Source organism: Bos indicus, chromosome 4, assembly GCF_029378745.1.
Source record: "Bos indicus isolate NIAB-ARS_2022 breed Sahiwal x Tharparkar chromosome 4, NIAB-ARS_B.indTharparkar_mat_pri_1.0, whole genome shotgun sequence".
Classification (NCBI taxonomy): domain Eukaryota; kingdom Metazoa; phylum Chordata; class Mammalia; order Artiodactyla; family Bovidae; genus Bos; species Bos indicus.
Genome location: NC_091763.1, coordinates 11,015,134 through 11,036,821, shown reverse-complemented (window position 1 = coordinate 11,036,821; position 21,688 = coordinate 11,015,134). Strand labels below are relative to the sequence as shown.

Genomic DNA, 21,688 nt, shown 5'->3' with positions numbered 1-21,688 from the left:
AGCCTGGTGGGCTACAGTCCATGGGCTCCCAAAAGAGTCACACACGACTTAGCGACTGAACAACACCAACAAAGCATTCTGACAGGTTGTTTCTAAGACGTGGACTCTGACCCTCAAGGACCTATGCTGTACCTGGGAAGGTCAGCTCACACGTTAATGGATACAAATAAACATTGGAGACATTCTCCTCTACTTGTACACAACGTGATTCTGCTGACACTCAGAAAACTGTTCTCTATAAACTAGGGTCAGCTGCCCAGCACCATAGATCATTTTCAAGGATTCTGTGTTTGCAAGTTTCCCTACCTGATAAAACTTGTAACCCCAACATCAAGACTTCACAACACTTCCTCGGTCGTGCATGGATGCGTGCTCTGTGTGGAGTAGCAAAGCCTTTTGGGTCACCTCACCTGCATACTCCCGACTGAGAGCCAACAACGCAACCACCCTCTCCCTTCTTATTTCGGCTGTAAACAAACGCCCTTTTCACAGGTGACTTAGTGCCACATTCTTAACGTTTCTGTGCATTTCGCCGGTGATTTCACCATCAGAATGTCCCCCAAGCCCAGGACTGGTGTCGTCCAGTGTTTCCAAGTGCAAGAAGACTGTAAGGTGCCGTATGGCAAGAGTAAGTGTGTTAGATAAGCTTCACTCAGGCAGGGGTTATAGTGCTGCCAGTTGTGAGCTCTATGTTAAGAAGTCGACACTGTATATTAAAACACACATAAAACAAAGGCTGTATACTGACCAGCTGGTGAAAATGCTGTGACCAGAGGCTTGCAGATACTTAATCCCATATGTTGCCTAAAAGTAACAGTTTTCTATTGCAGATTTAGTGTTCCTGGTTACCTTATATAGAATACAACTGCCACAAAGAAAAAATCAAAGGCAATGGGAGATTAAAATGAACAAATCATTAGTACAGAGGGATACATTATTTCAAAAATATTGGACTGGCTTAATTCCTTTCCATTTAATCTATATTAACTGAGACAAAATGTCACAAAGAATCACTAAATTATCATTTTACATAAGGTTTACTATGAAATAATTTCTACTTCACGATGAAACATGATATTGGTATATTTTCATGACCATGTTTTTTAAAGGACAGTTTCACTTACTAACAAAACCCAAAACCATGGAGACAAATTCAACAGCTTTTTGTCAAATGTGCACAGTTTGCACCACATCTTCATCAAATCCAAAATAAAAATCGTACCCAGTCCCTCTGGAAATTCTGCAGAGCGGAAGGACACATCCAAACTAAAAACTGTGAAAACAGCCTGTGGGTAACGGTGAGGCCAGCATTCCCACACTGTAAATACGGGAACACTGAGGGTCACAGAGTCACAGGGACTTGCCAAGAGCCACACAGTTAATCAATAAAAGTCATAATCATCAGCTGCCTGCAAATCTTGCCATCAACTCACACTACTTCGGGTTTACATTTTTTGAACTGCTCAGAGTGTTGTTAAAACACTACTCCTATATAACACAAGGAGCCCAACGTGACACTGTGATGACCTAGAAGGGTGGGGTGGAGATTCAGGAAGGGGGGTGATATATTTATATACATAGTCATGACTGATTTGCATTGATGTATGGCAGAAACCAACACAACATTATAAAGCAATTATATACCAATTAAAAATAAATAAATGTACAAAACAAAAACATCATACTCCTAAATGCTCAAAATATTCCTAGCCAGTAACCAAATAAGACATTACCCTTTCTCAGTATGGGGATATGGAACAAAATGACTCACTTAGCTGCCCAAGAGTAGAGCTGAGAGAAAAGTGCAGATGATCTATTCTCACATACATCCATCTATCCAACAAATCGTGTTAACTATGCAGTGAAGAAACTATACTCCTATTCCATCAATAATCTGATAAGAATATAAAACAATCTAATAACAACATAAGTAAACATAAAGACAAAGCTCATCATTCAAAAGGTCAATGTCAACAAAATGTACTCGAAAGCCATTCATTTCCAGTGCAAACAGTAACATGGGTGCCTAAGTATAAAGGTAGGAAAGCGGGTGGTAAATATATGAACCTATGCGTGTGTGCCTAGTCTTGTCTGACTCTTTGCAATCCCATGGATTGTAGCCTCTAGGTTCCTCCGTCCATGTATTTGCCAGGCAAGAATACTGGAGTGGGTTGCCATTTCCTCCTCTAGGGAGTCTTCCCAACCCAGGGATCGAACCTGTGTCTCCTGTGTTTCCTGTACTGGCAGGTGGATTCTTTATCACTGCATCACATGGGAAGCCCCCTAGGTACGAAAGGAGGGCAGTAAATGTATGAACAAATCTAGCCAATTACCTTGCTCACTGGCTACAACACTCTTGATAAGAAAACCCCACTTACATTCCACAGTATGTTTTAAAAACACCACATACCCCATTAGAAGCTAGGACATCTTCTGTTTCTTCATCTTTGTGGTCCGCCTGAATTTCAAATGGATTCCCACCACTGCAGTACTGCTCAAACAAGGTTACCGTTTTTGAGGAAGTTGCAGATGACTGCTTACTGGGTGAAACCGATGGGGAACGAGACTGTTCCATGAATTTAAATTCCTAGACATTAAAAAAAGAAGTGAGCCAGATTCCTTTTTGCAACAACAATACAATTCAATTACATAAACATGAATTTGACCAAACTCCAGGAGATAGTGAAGGACAGGGAAGCCTGGCCTGCTGCAGTTCATGGGGTCGCAAAGTACTGGGCACAACTTAGTGACTGAACAACAGCAACATAAACATATTCCATCAGTGCAAACGGAGAGTTAGTGAAGAAAACCATCCTGATTCTTTACGTTATTCATTTTAAATCTCATAAGTTTTTGAAGCACAAACTTGCACACACATGTTCAAACGTTTTCCTAAAGACAATTCAGTAAACCGACACCACTTAAAACAGAGCTATGTGCATCAAGATATTTTTGGCTTACTTTATGGAATGGCACAGAATTTTTAATAGCTTCAATTCAAATGATAATTCTAAAAATTTTTACCCAACAGCAAAAGTCCCAGTAGGGTAGTTTAATCAACAGAGTCATTTATAAAAGCTAATTGTTGTCAGGTCAAATAGCTTACACCATTTAAGATATTCTATGTGAATACAATGAAAACCAAGCATGCAACATATATCTTTCTCTGTTAAGGTGGTGGTGGTGGTTTAGTCACTCAGTCATGTCCGACTCTTGTGACCCCATGGACTGTAGCCTGCCAGGCTTCTCTGCCAATGGGCAAGAATACTGAAGTGGGTTGCCATTTCCTTCTCCAGGGGATATTCCCAACCCAGGAATCAAACCCAGGTTTCCTGCACTGCTGGCAGATTCTTTACCGACTGAGAATGTGTGTGTGCCTGTACCACACACACAATTCATGGCTAAATACAAATTCAAATAAAATTATTTACATAGAGATGCTAAAGTCAATGCTGGAATTTGAAGTAATATAAGGAATCATCTTAATTTAATAACTCTGCTGCTGCTGCTGCTAAGTCGCTTCAGTTGTGTCCGACTCTGTGCGACCCCATAGGCGGCAGCCCACCAGGCTCCGCCACCCTTGGGATTCTCCAGGCAAGAACACTGGAGTGGGTTGCCATTTCCTTCTCCAATGGATGAAAGTGAAAAGTGAAAGTGAAGTCACTCAGTCGTGTCCGATTCTCAGTGATCCCATGCATCACTACCAGGCTCCTCCATCCATGGAATTTTCCAGGCAAGAGCACTGGAGTGGGGTGCCATTGCCTTCTCTGTTAATAACTCTAAAATAATGTTAAAATTAATATTAATTTTGTTATCTTTAAAGCATTTATTAATCAACATGTTTCATTGCATTTAATATCACCATTTTAGGAAAGCAATATGATAAACCTGGATAAGAAGTAAGCTATTATACAATATGAGTGTAAACACTATTCCATTAAAAAAATCCTTTTAATCATGTATTCTTTACATTTATCCAGAATAAGAAAATTCCTTCTAGAAAGATATTTCTTCCAGAGGCAAAAACTAACTGCAGGAGACCTTCTAAAAAGGAATCTAAATTTATATACTATATTCTGACACTGGATATTTGTAGGACATTGTCTAACACACAAGAAATATTTATCTACACTGTGTTTCAATCAAGAGAAAAAACAAATCAATTAAAGGTATTTTCACAGATTGCATTACAGGATTCAAGGAATCAATTAACTAATAAAAACTAGTGGTATTTTTTAGTAAATGCCTCTTTTATCCCTGAGGCATTTTCTCATTACAGACAAATTTATGAGTTGCAGCAGAAATTAAGAACCTACTGGACCCTTTAAGAAATGACAAATATTCTTCAAATATAAGCATTTTCACTAAAGACCATCAAAATATAACTGATTATTTTTCTGCAAGATTTAAATAAAGCAGGGACCCTCTTCTGAAATCTAAAGAAAACAAATTACTTTAATTGTGACTCTTTGCAGGCAAAAGAGTTTTTCTAAACTGTACAAACTGAAATTAGTAAAAAGTGACAGACTGTGACATCCATAAAAGTGTCATCCTTGTAAAAACAGGCTTATTATTAATCACTTTTAAGGAAGAAAGGAAAGGCACTCTTCCCTAATTTAATTATTTTATAAATGCTTTCATGTATCTGGTTTGCTTTTAAAGATTACTAAATAAAAAACTGATTTATCTGTTCTTAAAACTTACATGAAGTTGCAAGATGCTGAAATTTGACTTCACAGGACAAAGCTCCCAGGTCTCATTCTCTAGAAACATTCTCAGTTCATCAAGCCTTGTTCTTAAAAACAAATAACGAATAATCCCAAAAGTAAGAAGAAAAGCACACTGCACGCAAGAATTAATATAACAAAAACTATTACAGTTATCACTGTGATCATAATCAATTTTGAAAATCCATTCAGACCAATGTAGTAAACACAAACATTTGCTTTTATGTACTTATCTGTAAGAGAAAAAAACCTCAAGTATTTACCAAACCCAAGAATATTTCTACTATATTGCAAAAATAATAAATGCAGGGAAAATGACATTTTTATTAAGGGACTAAACTAAGCGACTCACCAACTCATGTACATAAGATATCCTTTAGCTAATGACATCATTGCCAAAAGAAAAAAACAAGAAATAATTTACAGGGTTTATGAAACCATAAATACTGACAAATGTTAAATGTTATTGTTATGTTTAATGTTATGTTAAAAAGCATAGATCTTAATAATTTTTACTAAAACACAATATCAAGGTGATTATCACTCTCTAAATATATTTTAGCTCAGTGCCTATCTCTACACAACATTTACAAGATAAATTAGTAAGTATGGCACTTAAATTAACAAGTAGTCACACATTATACTGCTTACTGTTTTCTGAGTGTGTGCATGTGAGTGTATGTACGTTCAGTAGTGTCCAACTCTTTGTGATTCATGGACTGTAGCCTGCTAGGGTCTTCTGTCCATGGAATATTCAGGCAGGAATACTGGAGTGGGTTGCCATTTCCTTCTCCAGGGGATTTTTCTGACCCAGGGATCGAACTCCCATCTCTTGTGTCCCCAGCACTGGCAGGCAAATCGTTTACCATAAGCACCGCCTGGGAAGCCCTGTATCTTCAGTACTCAGTATATATACAAGCAATTCCAGAGAAACAAATACTTCTTTCTTGTTAATGCAGGAATAAAAAGGCCAGTGCCTGTCCTCTTCCTACAACAAACCTCACTGCTGTTACTAAAATCATGCTAAAAACAAAATCTAGATTTTTAAAACAAAAACCCACAGGTTCTAAATTAAAGATGGAATAAATGGTAAAATCTGTGAAAAGCAGAAACTGTTCAAAATATTAGTGAGTTTAATAGACAAGGGCTTTAAAGTACCTACTGTAAACAAGTTAAACAAAATACAGAAAAAAAGATGCAGAAAATGGATAGAAAATTTTTTTAAGAACTGCAATAATAAAAACAAAAAAAAATCAAACATTCTATAACTGAAAAAATACAATACTTCAAATTAAAATTGGGTAAGTAAAACACCCAGTTTTTACTTCCCTGGTGGCTCAGACGGTAAAGCGTCTGTCTATGATGTGGGAGACCCAGGTTTGATCCCTGGGTTGGGAAGATCCCCTGGAGAAGGAAATGGCAATCCACTCCAGTACTATTGCCAGGAAAATCCCATGGACAGAGGAGCCTGGTAGGCTACAGTCCATGGGGTTGCAAAGAGTCGGACACGACTGAGCGACTTCACGTTCACATTCAAGTAAAACACCAGATCACAGAATTAATGAACTTGAAGACAGTTTGATAGGAAATAGCAAACCTGAAGCACAAATGGGGAAAAAAAAGGAAAAAAGGGAAGAAACAGAAAAGATCATAAGAGATAGGTGAGGCTGTCAAAACATCTAGCATGCATACAACTGGATGGAGAGGATAGAGAGAAGCGCAAAAGAAACGTCTGAAATGGTAGGTCACGGCTGAGAATTTGGCAGAAGTGGTTGTGCCCATACCTGTCACCATTTACAAAAATTAACTAAAATGAATCACAGATCAAATGTAAGAACTAAAACTATGAAGCTTACAACTCTTACAATTCTACAAAGAAAAGATAAATAAATCAATTTTAAAATGGGCAAATGCTTTGAACAGATATTTTTTGTAAAGAAGATATATGAACGACCAGTAAACATGCAAAAAGTGTCATTCATCAGGCAAATATAAATCCAAACCATAAGGAGGTACTGCTTCACAACCACCAGGATAGCTAAATCAAAGAGACAACAAGAGCTAGCAAGGGTTTGGAGAAGTTAGAACCCTTATATAGTGCTGGTGGAAATGCAAAATGGTACAACCACTTTGGAAAAGTTTGGTAGTTCCTCCAAATGTTAAATATAGAGTTACCATATGACCCAGAAACTTCGCTCTGTGTTGGTTTTCTGTGGCTACTATAATAAATTAACAAAAACTGGGTGACTTAAGGCTTAAGGTGGTGCTAGTGGTAAAGAACCCATCTGCCAATGCAGGAGACTTGGGTTCAATCCCAAGACAGAGGAGCCTGGTGGGCTACAGTTCATAGGGTCGCAAAGTGTCTGACACGACTAAAGTGACTTAGCACGCGCACACACAGGTGACTTAAGACAACAGAAATTTATAATCTCACAGTTCTGGAGGCCAGAAGTCTGAAATCACAAGGTGGAAATCAAGATGTCAGCAGGAATACACTCTCTCCAGAAGCTCTAGAGGAGAATCTGTTCCTTGCGTCTTCTGATTTATGCTAATTGCTACCATTCCTTGGCTAGTGGCCACAGCACCCCATCTTCTACCTGTCTTCACATAACTTTCTCCTCTATGTGTCTCTGTATCTGTATCAAGTTCCCTTCTATCTCTCTTTAACTGTGATGGCATTAGGGCCCACCCAGATAATCCAAGATAATCTCACCACAAAGTCATTAACTTAGTCATATCTACAAAATACTTTTTCCAAATAAATTAACATTTACAGCTGCCAAATATTAGGACCTAATTTTTGTTGGGGGGCGGGGGAAGGGGGACAGAGGGAAATAGACAAAACATTTGTCATCTTACTACACATTCCTAGATACATACCCAAAGAACTGATGATATATGTCTATGCAAAAACTTATACAGAAATGTTTACAGCAGCATCATTAGCAAGAGAGTTCCAGAAAAAAACGTCTATTTCTGCTTTATTGACTATGCCAAAGCCTTAGACTCTGCGGATCACAATAAACTGTGGAACATTCTTAAAGAGATGGGAATACCAGACCACCTTACCTGCCTCCTGAGAAACCTATATGCAGTCAGGAAGCAACAGTTAGAACTGCACATGGAACAAAAGACTGGTTCCAAATAGGAAAAGGAGTACGTCAATGCTGTATACTGTCATCCTTTGTTGGGGTCCTTTAATGGACCGGGACCTGGCGGTCGGGAGGCGACGATAAGAAAGTAAAAGAGAGAAAGAGGCTGATACTCCCTGGTTTACGCAGAAAACCAAAAAGTCCTTGACACAGGACTTGCATCTCTCACAAAGGCACCAGGCGCCCTCTCGAGGAGGGGTGAAGGCACAGGGCACCTTCTTGAGAGAGTCTTAGAAGCCCAGGCAGAAGAGTAAGCAAGACTGGTCTCTGCGTTCCAAGGAATCAGCCAGAGAGAGAGAGAGAGAAAGAAAGAAAGACATGGAGACCCAAGCTCTGATGGAGCAAAGGTGCATTAATGAATTTTCTGTGAGTATATATAAGCTGTGGTACAAGAAGTTTCTTACAACTATGATAAAGATCAGAAAACCAAGCGTGTAACAACTGTTACCAAGGGAACAAGGGATTAATAATTGCCACAAGGTCAGAAGACCATCCATATCTCAAGAAAGGGGATCGAGACTAAGTAGTTTTGTTGTAAAGAGAATGTTTACTAAAGGAGACTCAAGCCTGTCTCACACAATGACCCTGGTTCCTGGGAGCAGCATTCTGCTCCACTTGAAAAGAAACAAAGGACCTGTGAGAAACAGCAGGTAGGAATCCTCCTGTTAAACATTCCCCGACAATCCTTCATATTTAACTTATATGCAAAGTACATCATGAGAAACACTGGGCTGGATGAAGCACAAGCTGGAATCAAGATTGCCGGGAGAAATATCAGTAACCTCAGATATGCAGATGACACCACCCTTATGGCAGAAAGTAAAGAGGAACTAAAAAGCCTCTTGATAAAAGTGAAAGTGGAGAGTGAGAAAGTTGGCTTAAAGCTCAACATTCAGAAAACTAAGATCATGGCATCTGATCCCATCACTTTATGGCAAATAGATGGGGAAACAATGGAAACAGTGTCAGACTTTATTTTTGGGGGCTCCAAAATCACTGCAGATGGTGACTGCAGCCACGAAATTAAAAGATGCTTGCTTCTTGGAAGGAAAGTTATGAACAACCTAGACAGCATATTAAAAAGCAGAGACATTACTTTGCCAACAAAGGTACATCTAGCCAAGGCTATGGTTTTTCTAGTGGTCATGTATGGATGTGAGAGTTGGACTATAAAGAAAGCTGAGCACCAAAGAATTGATGCTTTTGAACTGTGGTGTTGGAGAAGACTCTTGAGAGTCCCTTGGAGACTCTCAAGGAGATCCAACCAGTCCATGCTAAAGGAGATCAGTCCTGAGTGTTCATTGGAAAGACTGATGTTGAAGCTGAAACTCCAATACTTTGGCCACCTCGTGCGAAGAGCTGACTCTGAAAAGACCCTGATGCTGGGAAAGACTGAAGGCAGGAGGAGAAGGGGACGACAGAGGATGAGATGGTTGGATGGCATCACAGACTCAATGGACATGGGTCTGGGTAAACTCTGGGAATTGGCGATGGACAGAGAGGCCTGACGTACTGCAGTCCATGGGGTCGCAAAGAGTCAGACACGACTGAGCAACTGAACTGAACTGAAAAAGTGAAAACAACCCAAATGTCCATTAACTGAGGAAAGGATAATCAAATTATGGTCTATCCATACAATGGAATATTATTTACCAATGAAAAAGAAAGAAGTTCTGTTACATGCTCCAACATGGATGAACTGTTAGAAATATTCTAAGTTAGAGCCAAACACAAAAGGCCATATAATGTACGATTTCATTTTTATGAAATGTTTATATGCAGGCAAACACAATGGGCAAATACACAGAGACAAAAAATAAGTAAGTGATTGTCAGATGCTACAGGAGGAGAAAAGTGCCAATTAACTGGTAAAGGGTTATTTTTTGAAGTGATAAAAATATTCTGAAATTAGACAGTGGTGATGCTGTTGCTGAATTATTAATATATACTTTATAGGAGTGAATTTTTGGCATTTTTGGTATGTGACTTATATCTCGATGAAGCTATTACTATAGAACAATTATTGAGATAGGCAGGACTCTAAAAGGCACTCTAAAATCCCTAAAGATTGTCTGCACTATTGCCCAGGACTAAATATGATGAAGACCACCCTGTGATTACATCACCAAATATGGAAAAAAGGGATTCTACTGATATAAGTAAGATTACTTGAACTGCCTTGAGTTAATCAAAACAGAAATTATCCAGGTGGAACACCCTAATTGAACAAGCCCTTTTAAAGTAGATCTTTATTCTTCTCCTGACAAAAGATGGGGAAGTCAGACAGAATTGCTGGCTTTTGAAACCAAAGGGGTCAAGTGCAAGGACCAGAGACATAAGAAGCTGAAGGCTTTTTAGCTGACGGGTAGCATGAAAACAGAAGCCTCAGTCCTAAACCCACAGGGCACGGAACTGGGCCAGTGTCTTGAATGTGCTCAGATGCAGATTCTTCCTCAAAGTCTTCAGATGAAAGATCAGCTAACACCTGGATTTAGGCCCTATGAGAACCTAAGCTGGGAACCTAGACAAGACATCCAGACTTTCACAGAACTGTGAGAAAGCAAAAGGGCATTGTTTTAAGTTGCTAAAATTCATGGTATTCTATTACACAATAATATAAAACTATTATGGTGACGAAAGATACCAACTCACAGACTGAAGCTTAGTTATACCTACATATAAAAAGTATAGAAAATAATATAGAAAGTAAAATATATGACAATAACATTAAAAGAGAAGGTAAATGAGTTATAAAGTTGGTTCCTGCATTATTTTGGAAGCATATTAACCTAAGGTCAACTGTAACAGAACAGGAATGCATATTGGAATGTTGATGGTAGCCACTACCAGAATACAAATTTTAGGCTGACAAAAAAGTAATTTGAAAATTGAAAAGACACAGTCAATCCAAAAGAAAGCAGAGAGAGAAAAAAATGAATGAAAAAACAGTTATCTACACTTCTAGAAATCAAATAGCAATATGATGGGCTTAAACCCAACTATGCCAATAATAAATTACATGAAAATGAAATAAAGGTCCAATCGAAACACAAAAATTGTGCAATTGAAGGTTAAAATTAAAAAACCATATATGCTATTTATAAGAAGCATACTTGAACTATAAGGTTGAAGTTAAAATTAGACTGGAAGCAAAACTAGATTGAAAGTAAAAGTTACAGACATGATTTCTTAAAATTATGAACTACAAAGGAAATCTTATTGAAATTCTTTCTTCATCTATTAAAATGATCAATATTGTATTTTTCCTATAGCTGTGCAATAGTAAATTAAATTTATTAATTTTTAAAAAGTCTAGTCAACCGTGTATTCCTGTATTCAACTCTGCCTGTTCTTTAAGTATTGTCCTTTTTTAGATACACTGGATATAACTTGCCCATCTTTTGTTCAGGACTTTTGCCCTTAAGTTCTTTTGAGCTACTAACCTGTCATTTTTCTTGTTTGTAATGTTTTGGCATTAGTGCTATGATGGCCTCATAAAATAAGTTATAAAGCATTCCCTCCTTTTCTATTCTCTGCATTGGAAGGCAGATCCTTAACACCTGGACTACCAGGGAAGTTCTCTTCTACTCTCTGAAGGAGTTTGTGTCTGACTCTGTGCGACCCATAGACGGCAGCCCACCAGGCTTCCCGTCCATGGGATTCTCCAGGCAAGAATACTGGAGTGAGTTGCCATTCCCTCCTCCAGGGGATCTTCTTGACCCAGGAATCAAATGCGTGTCTCCAGTGATTTCTGCATTGCAGGCTGTTTCTTTACCACTGAGACACCAGGGAAGCCCCTTAAGATCTATAGATATCCCTTTAACTGATGATATAATCTCTTTCTTCTTCTTGCCCAGTTTTGCTAAGTAGTATTGTAGATTTCCTTCTATTATACATTTACTTTCTCTTTCATTGACTTCTCAGTTCAGTTGCTCAGTTGTGTCTGACTATTTGCGACCCCATGGACTGCAGCACGCCAGGCCTCCCTGTCCATCACCAACTCCTGGAGTTTACCCAGACTCATGTCCATTGAGTCTGTGATTCCATCCAACCAGCTCATCCTCTGTCATCCCCTTTTCCTCCCACCTTCAGTCTTTCCCAGCAGCAGGGTCTTTTCAGAGTCAGCTCTTCGCATCAGGTGACCAGAGTACTGGAGTTTCAGCTTCAACATAAGTCCTTCCAATGAACACCCAGGACTGATTTCCTTTAGCATGGATTGGTTGGATCTCCCTGCAGTCCAAGGGACTCTCAAGAGTCTTCTCCAACACCACAGTCCAAAAGCATCAAATCTTTGGTGCTCTGCTTTCTTTATAGTCCAACTCTCACATCCATACAGGACTACTGGAAAAACCATAGCCTTGACTAGATGGACCTTTGTTGGCAAAGTAATGTCTGCTTTTTAATATGCTAAGGCGATGGCACCCCACTCCAGTACTCTTGCCTGGAAAATCCCATGGATGGAGGAGCCTGGTAGGCTGCAGTCCACGGGGTCGCTAAGAGTCGGACACGACTGAGCGACTTCACTTTCACTTTTCACTTTCATGCATTGGAGAAGGAACTTATGGCAACCCACTCCAGTGTTCTTGCCTGGAGAATCCCAGGGACGGGGGAGCCTGGTGGGCTGGCGTCTATGGGGTCACACAGAGTCGGACACAACTGAAGCCACTTAGCAGCAGCAGCAGCAGCAGCAGGTTGTTCATAACTTTCCTTCCAAAGAACAAGTGTCTTTTAATTTCATGGCTACAGTCACCATCTGCAGTGATTTTGGAGCCCAAAAAAATAAAGTCAGCTGTTTACTTTTTCTACAGCTGTTTACTGTTTCTACTGTTTCCCCATCTATTTCCCATGAAGTGATGGGACCAAATGCCATGATCTTCGTTTTTTGAATGTTGAGCTTTAAGCCAACTTTTTCACTCGCCTCCTTCACGTATACTGACTTCTACTCTTATAATTTATCTTCCCACTATTTCTTTAGGTTTAATTTGCTGTCATTTTCTAAACTTTTTGAAATGTAAGCTTAGGGCACTGATTTTCAAACTTTCTTCTTTAACCAAAAAATGCATTTAAAACTAAAAATCTCCCCCTCTGCTTTAGTTACACCTCACAGTTTTATATTATATGTTTATTAACATTCATTTTTAAATATTTTCTAATTCTCAATATGGTTCCTTCTTTAACATGGAAAATAGGTTGCTTAATATCCAAAAACTGGCAGATTTTCTAGTTCTCTCTTATTTATTTCTAGTTTAATTCCACTGTGGTCAGAATATGCTCTGATTTCAATCTTTTGAAAGACTTTTTCAAAGACTTGCTTTGAGTCCCAGCAATTGATTGACTTTGATTAACTGTCCTTCTGCTCTGAAAAAAAATATGAACTCTTCAGCTATTAAATATTATAATGTATACATACATATATGTGTAAACATATATATATATCAATATATCTACATAAATTAGGTAAATTTTATTAACATCTGGTCTAACATATATCCGGACTGATTTTTTTGTCTGTTTATATTACCAATTACTAAAAGTGGCATGTAAAAATTCTCAACTATGATTATAAATTGTCTATTTCTTCTTCTAACCTGAATATTTTTGCTTTATATATTTTGATTTTATCTTAGTAAGAGCTTACAAATTTACGACTGTCATACCTTCCTAACAAAAATCTATTTATCATTATGAAGTATCTCCTTTACTTTTAGTAATACCTTTTGACTTAAAGTTGACTATCTCTTAGGAATTTCTTTCATCTGATATAGAGTGTCTACAAAAACCTACCACAAATATCATACTTACTGGTAAAGTACTGAGTGAAAGAATGTCCCTTGTTGGCACTTCTATTCAAAATTGTACCAGAAGTCCTAACCAATACAAATGTTAGAAAGTAATATATAAAACCATCACTATTCACACATGACATATTATATACATGGGCAATTCAAAAGAATTTCCAATTAAATTTACTAAAATGCTAATTTAACCCCCAGATCATAGGAATTCTGGGTCAACACACTAAATCAACTCACATGTCTATGTGTGTGAGAAACAACAAAAGCAACACAATTCAGAATAATATTTATAAAACCACAATATTTACATAATGTTCAGCCATGACTAGTCAGTGGTGACACAAGTTAAGAACAGCAGTTAACTCTGACTGAGGCTACTGACTGAGAAAAGTACAAGAGATTCTTCGGGGATACTGGAAAAGTTACATATATTAACCCGGGAAGTTTATGCAGTGTGTGTGCCTTCGGGCTAAGTCACGTCAGTCGTGTTCGACTCTGTCCACGGGGATTTTCCAGGCAAGAATAGTGGAGTGGGTTGCCACACCCTCCTCCAAGAGATCTTCCCAACCAAGGAATGGAATCCGCAACTCTTGGGTCTCCTGCACTGTAAGGCAGGTTCTTTACCACTAGCGCCACCTGGGAAGCCCCTTATGCAGTGTACATATATTAAAAATTCACAGAGCTGTACAATAAGATATGCATACATTTATGTGAGTTCGGAGAAGTCAATGGCACCCCACTCGAGTACTCTTGCCTGGAAAATCTATGGACGGAGGAGCCTGGTAGGCTGCAGTCCATGGGGTCGCAAGGAGTCGGACATGACTGAGCGACTTCCCTTTCACTTTTCACTTTCCTGCATTGGAGAAGGAAATGGCAACGCACTCCAGTGTTCTTGCCTGGAGAATCCCAGGGACGGGGGAGCCTGGTGGGCTGCCGTCTATGGGGTCGCACAGAGTCGGACACGACTGAAGCGACTTAGCAGCAATAGCAGCATGTGAGTTAAGTTTTAATAAAATTTTTTCAAAGGAAAAAACTATTAATCTATCACTATCCTCCCAAACTGTCTGCAATAAAAGGCAGGCCCATTTTAAAGGTAAAGCCACAGGTGGCTCAAGCAAGCATTCATCCACTTGTGAGGGGTCACAGGCTCACAACTAGCAGACAGCAGAGACAGGGGCCTGATTTCCAAGTCACATTCTTTTCACTGCAACATGGTCAGCAACAACAGCAAAAAGGAAAAACATCCCTTTTTACTGGAAACCATACATTGGTTAATATTATCCAAATGGATTCAATAAAGCCAAGGAAAACTTCCTCTGCAACGCTTTCCCCAAGAACATTTTATACAAATGGAAGGATCTATATTTTATATCCTTTTTTCTAATTTATTGGACTAACACACACAAGATAGCAGTTATGATAAAAAAGCAGTTAAGTATGTAAAGTACAAACTGCGATCGGATGCTGAATAACAAAATTGACTGTAATCATAAAGTTAAGTGAAAAGCAATCTCGGTCATTACTTTAAGCGAAGTGGGTGTCACCTGCATTTTCAAGAAACCAGAATATCAGCAGGATACAAAGAATTTTTTTGGCAAACTAAAGAACAGGTGCAACTAAAATAAAATTAAAGAGATTTTAAAGTGCAAACATTGTGAAGAAGATAATAACCAATCTACAAACTGTCTCAAATATGTTGACCGACAAGTTAAAGGGAAAATATCAATGAATTACAAGTGTGTGAAATATAGATCTTTTACTTAACCTAATAAAAGATTAAAGCAATAGGAGTTAGGCTCCAAAAGCAAATGATAAAAGCACAGAGTTTAAAGAAGGTAGAATACCCAACATAAGCTTTATACACTTTGTAGAGAAGGAACCTGATGCTCAGAAAATTAAAGATTGGTTAAAATCACATGGGTGGTAAAGCTAGTGAGGAACACAGTAAAGGTTGGAACCCAAGGCCACTGATAACACCGCACGGCCAGCAGGAGGAAAAGTGGAATTTGATAGTTGTTCACTCACTATTATGGTATATTTATGTGTATGTACATATTTCTGTTCTGTATATATGTACATACACATTATATATACACACATGTGCATATATATATATGTGTGTATATATAATGTGTATGTACATATATACAGAACAGAAACTAGTCTGATATAAGAGGTATATATTATGAAGACACTGTCCCTTTTGCTCTCATTTTAAGTTCAAAATTTAAGCCCTCTTTATAGTTTAGACATGGAAAATAGTCATATTTTACATAATTGAATTTTTAGAAGAACATGTCATGTACTAAAAATAAACTAATTTATTGGTACCATTTTCACCAAATCCCCCCAAAACCTGGTTTCTGAAAACATTTCTCCATTTTCCCAAGGAATACAGCAAACAGGGCTGCAACAGTATCTCCTATTCCACACACAGCTCTTCTACATGACCTAACCACTCCCCTGTCAACAGAGAAAGTCTGATTTCCCTCCCCTTCAATCTGAACCAGCGTTATGAGAAGTCTACATTCGATGGAATGTGGTAGAAGGACTGCATGAGTCCCGAGCGTGTCTGAAAAGGCCAAGCACCCTCCACGTGGTTCTCTTGGAATGCTAGTCCCAAGGGAAGCCAGCTGCCATAGAAGAAGTCCAACCACACTGAGCGCCCCACGAGGGAGGCCACATGTGGGCCGCTGAAACCAAGCCAGCTGTACAGCCTTCCAGCCACCTCCACCAAGTGAAGCCATCCTGAACCCGCCACACAAAGCTGAGCGCTGAGTCACCCCAGTCAATGCTACGAGGAGCAGAAGGATCTTGATCCCTGCTTAAATTATTCCTGACTCACAGAATACATGAAATAACAATAAGATGGTGGTTGTTTTAAGCCTGTAAGTTTCAGGATAGTTTGTTATAATGCAATACTAGGTAAATGTATCCATGGACACTTATACTTCAATGTATATATAACAAATAACTTCAATGTATATATAACAAATAACTTCAATGTACATTGAAGTTATTATACTGGTTAACCTTTTCCTTAAAAAAAAAATCTCTCAGGTATCTTATACAACTAAAATTACTGATAACTTATTTTCTACTCTCTCTGAAGCCTTAACCAAAACAGTGTACTTGGCAGAGGATATATGGGCAGGGGAGGGAGGAGCAGTGTGACATGAGCAGGCAAGTCGGTTTTAGAAGATATCAGGTCCAATATTCAAACCAGAAGACACGATTCAATCACTTGACCAAGAGAGAAAACAAAGATAAGTATATGGATAATAAAACTAACTCTAGAAGCACACATTTTAAATACACTTTAAGGAATAAACCAAGCCTTTCTTACTCAGGCAAGCAAAGACGTTTCTCCCTACAAGGATAGGTGATCTTTCTCTTCTTCTGACATCAGTCAATGCACCTTTAAGGTCACTGAACACATTTATAAACTTTGATTATTAAAGCAATTAAAAACAAACTGTACTTGTTAAATGTCTTGACAACAGTACACTACTGCACAGTCTCTATGTCATTACTGTTTTAGATTATTTGTGCTTTGGGGAATTCTGCAACATCTGCCAGAAGACTGACAGCTTTTGGTGTATACAAACTTAGAGCCTGAACATAAAGAAACTTGGGGGAATAAAACACACCTTGAAAGATGTGAAGTTACACTGACAGATGATGACAGAGACTGTGCTTCCTCACATGCTCATCCAACTTTGCCCAAGAAAAACATAACGGCAGGCAAACTTTAATACTTCCACAAAAAAACACCAGTGCATTCTGTAAACAGATGTTCTGCCAAAGAGTAAAATGCTTCTACGTTCACCCTGTTGTTAAGTCTACGCCTTCAAACCAACAGCCTAAATGGACTCAAAGTCAGGATAATTCGGTTCAGGAATTTCTTCATTCTCAAGAGCTCTATTTGGCAGAAGACCATGAAACAAACTGTAAGCATGTTTAAACACTTTAATAAAATCGAAACAGATGATGCTAGTTCACCATGTTTCACGGTATTTTTTGGTATTTATGTAGTATGATTTGGTGAAGGAGGTATTAAATCAGAATTTAGTAGATTTAGAATCATCACTGGCTAATGTAATGACTTTCATCAACTCAATATTTGTCCACTGGCATCGTTTCTAAACTGCCTGTTAAGTTCATCTTGCTTTAGAACAGAGTGATGGTTGGCACCCACTTTGCCAAGTAATTTTCATTATAATTTCCCAAATGGCAGCTGTTGGAGAGAGAATGATTACAGGCAGTATATAAGCAAGACTGGTTTAAACACTGCGGAAAGGGAAGAATACTACAAAAAAAAAATTTTAATCTTTATGTTTTAACCTACTTTTATAATATACAGAGCAGCATAAAAAAAGGGAAAGATCTGCAGGTAATACTTAGGGAGACCATTTAGTCCAACCACCTCATTTTACAATTGATAGATAGAACCATATCCCAGAGGGTTAAGTAATTTGGTCAATGTCAGTGAAGTGAGAGGCAAAAACGGGATAAGAACCCAATTTACTATTTCCCAGTCCTCCTCTCCTTCTAACAATACAATATAGCCTCCTCACTGTGAAACAAGTTTCACAAGTGTTTCTGAGAAAAGTCAATTAAAATGTTGAGTGTTTTGAAAACAATCATTAATATCTACGTTTTCTAAGTTCATCAAGGTGAACTTTTGTGAGGAATCTCCATTAGCATCTAGAAATGCCTATTATACCTGGTGGCAACAGATGACAGACACCTTTTGATAATAAAGTGGAATGCAGAATGGAAACCATTAAATGAACCCACATTTCTGCACTGCATATATCTTGCAGTCACAATGAACAGAAGACCCTCCAGTGGTATTGTAGGATACAAAGCAAACTTTGGGAAATGGACAAGCAGCATGCCTTCATTCTAACGGGTAAGTTAGGTTTCTCCTTTCTTCACAATTCTTGATTCTTTTCCATTTCCCATCTGTGATTACAAGGCCACTCTCATTTTGGAAAGCAATGTGTACAGGCTGGGACTTCTACTTTAGTAGGGCTTAAGTTCTAACAGAAAAGGAAGTTGTAAACAAAGGTAGTGTTAGGGTTTTATGTTGTTCCCTTACCACTGTCTTCCTGTGCATGCGTGCTAAGTCACTTCAGTCATGTCCGACTCTTTGTGACCCCACGGACTGTAGCCCAGCAGGCTCTTCTGTCCATGGAATTCTCCACGCAAGAATACGGGAGTGGGTAACTATTTCCTTCTCAAGGGGATCTTCCCAACTCAGGGATCAAATCTGGGTCTCCTGCACTGCAGGCAAATTCTTTTTGAGAATCTGAGCCACCACGGAAGCCCACTTTGGTAAATAATCAATTTAAATTATACCTGTGGAGGATTCATTTTGATATTTGGCAAAACTAATACAATTTTGTAAAGTTTAAAAATAAAATAAAATTGTAGTTGGAAAAAAAATTAAAAAAAGAAAGCAAGCATCTTAAAAAAAAAAAAAGAAAGAAAAGAAACATGGCAAAGCACAGATCAGATAGCAATATTAGGAATAGATTTAGACATCAGTAATTATTCTACATCAAATAGACTTGTGCATTTGTACAAAAGTGTAAATTTCATCTCTTTGGTTTCTTTTCCTTCCACATACACTTTTAGGAAAATAGCTGTAAAATAAACCTTTTAAGATTTCAAAAATATATATACATATATATATTTTAAAAATAAATATTTAATGAGTGAGTGAGTGAAAGTCACTCAGTCGTGTCTGACTCTTTGTGACCCCAGGGACTACACAGTCCATGGAATTCTCTAGGCCAGAATACTAGAGTGGGTAGCCTTTCCATTCTCCAGTGGATCTTCCAGATCTAGGAATTGAACCGGGGTCTCCTGCCTTTTAGGCAGATTCTTGACCAACTGAGCTATCAGGAAAGCCCATATTTAATTTTAAGAGTTTACTATTAAGACAGAAAATGTGTACTTAAAAATATTGAATAATAAATTAGTCAATGGTTTCACATGTAGTAATCTCTCTTCTGACTCAGCACATATCACTGTGACCAGAGGTTGACTCTGAACAAGGAGAAAAAGAATTTCAAATCCCAACTCTCCCTGGTACCAAGTAACAACAAAATCAAAACATTTTAAAAAGCAGACTAACAAGTGAAATATACCTCAATGCAAATGATAAAATATATGTAAAAGATACAGTACCGGGTCCAGCTTACATGGAGAAAGGTCTAATACCTGTTCACTCTCTCAGTTTAATGCTACTTTAAGCGTACCATCACACTGCTACATGAACATTCTTTCCCACCTTTGTCCACTCCCAAAACTACTCCACAGCACCCTTTTTAAACTGGTAGTCACTGTTTGTCAAAGCAACATAGTACATAGTCTTGGCCTTGTAGCTAGATTCTGAATATCATGCCCCCTTCTCTAAAAGCCTTTTTACTCCTAAAAGGCACGTAGTTTCAAGCACGTCCGCCTCGCTGAGTGCTGCCTCTATTGATTTAACTTCCTCACTAAACTCACACCATATATGCAGGTAGAGAATAGTGGTCAAATGTTTCTAGGGATCCTCCACGTAAGAATCATCTTATACCCACAAAGAAGTCAGTTCAACATTTTAAACCCCTTAAGACAAAGTACATATTGAAATTTACAAAAAGTAATGAGAATAACTTATGTTATTTTTGGTAGAAAAGACATAATAACCTAATCACCCTAAAAAGAGCTACAAAGAAGACAGTCTTTCAAATTCAAAAGTAATTCTTTTAAACCAATCAATGCTATAAGATTAATAAACATGAGAAAAAGCTATTCTTACTAGCTAAATAAGTCTATACATGTTTATTAGAGTTCTTACCTATGGTAGTTCTTAAAATAATTGACACTTTGTTTTCTAATAGATTCTTGCAAAACTTCAGACTTGCTACCACAAAATTCTTCTCCAACTTGCATCAACCTAGGTGGACAGAAAGATTTATAACAATTTCAGCAACATGTTTATTATAGGGAAATAAAAGAAGTCCAGGTCATCTTTATTCAAAGATAACAAATCATAAAAATTTGGATGCTTGAAGAAATTCTAAAGATTACAAATGCATTACAGTTTACAAACATCAATAGGGCAGAAATATTTAAACACATTCACAAATAAACCAGCAGAAATTAGACTGTGAATGCTCAATTATCTTCACTTCCACGAAGTTACAGCTTGTAACTCACTGATCCGAGATTTCATTAATTATCATGGTTCAATGAAACAAGATAAAGAATAAGACAAGATCTCAAATACTACCTGCTGATTATATCCAAAACAAAGATGAAATCATCATATTTGAATATAGACAAATCAGTTCCAAGCAAGTAGGTTTTAACTTTTAGCTGAACATCCTATAAAACAAAACAAAAAATGTTTCAAGTAAATCCAAAATAAAGAAGGTAAGTTCTAAGAACCATGTTTTTGTATAGCTACACATTAAAATGAGACAGGAATAGATTAACTTGATAAAAAAAAAAATCTATTTAGGCCAATACCCAACAAAGGGTGATATCAGAAACAGTTCCATAATCAAATATAAAAATAGTATAGGCCACAGTCATCACTATTAATATACACATACACATGCAAGATAAGAATTATATTCTTATACTAGATACACAGGTAAAGATCACCACTATTTGTGTATATCTAGTATAATCACCTTATACTGTATGCAGTAATCACTTAAATCTGCATACAGATTTAAGTAATCACCCTAAATCTGTATGCAGGTCAAGAAGCAACAGTTAGAAATGGACATGGAATAACAGACTGGTTCCAAATCAAGAAAGGAGTGCGTCAAGGCTGTATATTGTCACTCTGTTTATTTAACCTATATGCAGAGTACATCATGTGAAATGCCAGGCTGGATGAAGCTGGAATCAAGATTGCTGAGAGAAATATCAATAACATCAGATTTGCAGATGACACCACCCTTATGGCAGAAAGTGAAGAACTAAGAGCCTCTTGATGAAAGTGAAA

General features: G+C 37.9%; 1 protein-coding gene across 2 annotated transcripts in view; it reads right to left on the bottom strand.

Moving 5' to 3' along the window:
* The window catches only part of VPS50 (VPS50 subunit of EARP/GARPII complex), a 131,928-nt gene that overhangs the window by 37,344 nt on the left and 72,896 nt on the right, over window positions 1-21,688 (bottom strand). For both annotated transcript variants that reach the window (XM_019959684.2, XM_019959685.2), the window contains 4 exons: window positions 20,963-21,057; window positions 20,528-20,626; window positions 4,705-4,795; window positions 2,411-2,587 (listed from right to left, as the gene is read on the bottom strand). In XM_019959684.2, coding sequence (XP_019815243.1) covers window positions 2,411-2,587; window positions 4,705-4,795; window positions 20,528-20,626; window positions 20,963-21,057 — 462 coding nt within the window. The remainder of the gene's footprint in view (window positions 1-2,410; window positions 2,588-4,704; window positions 4,796-20,527; window positions 20,627-20,962; window positions 21,058-21,688) is intronic.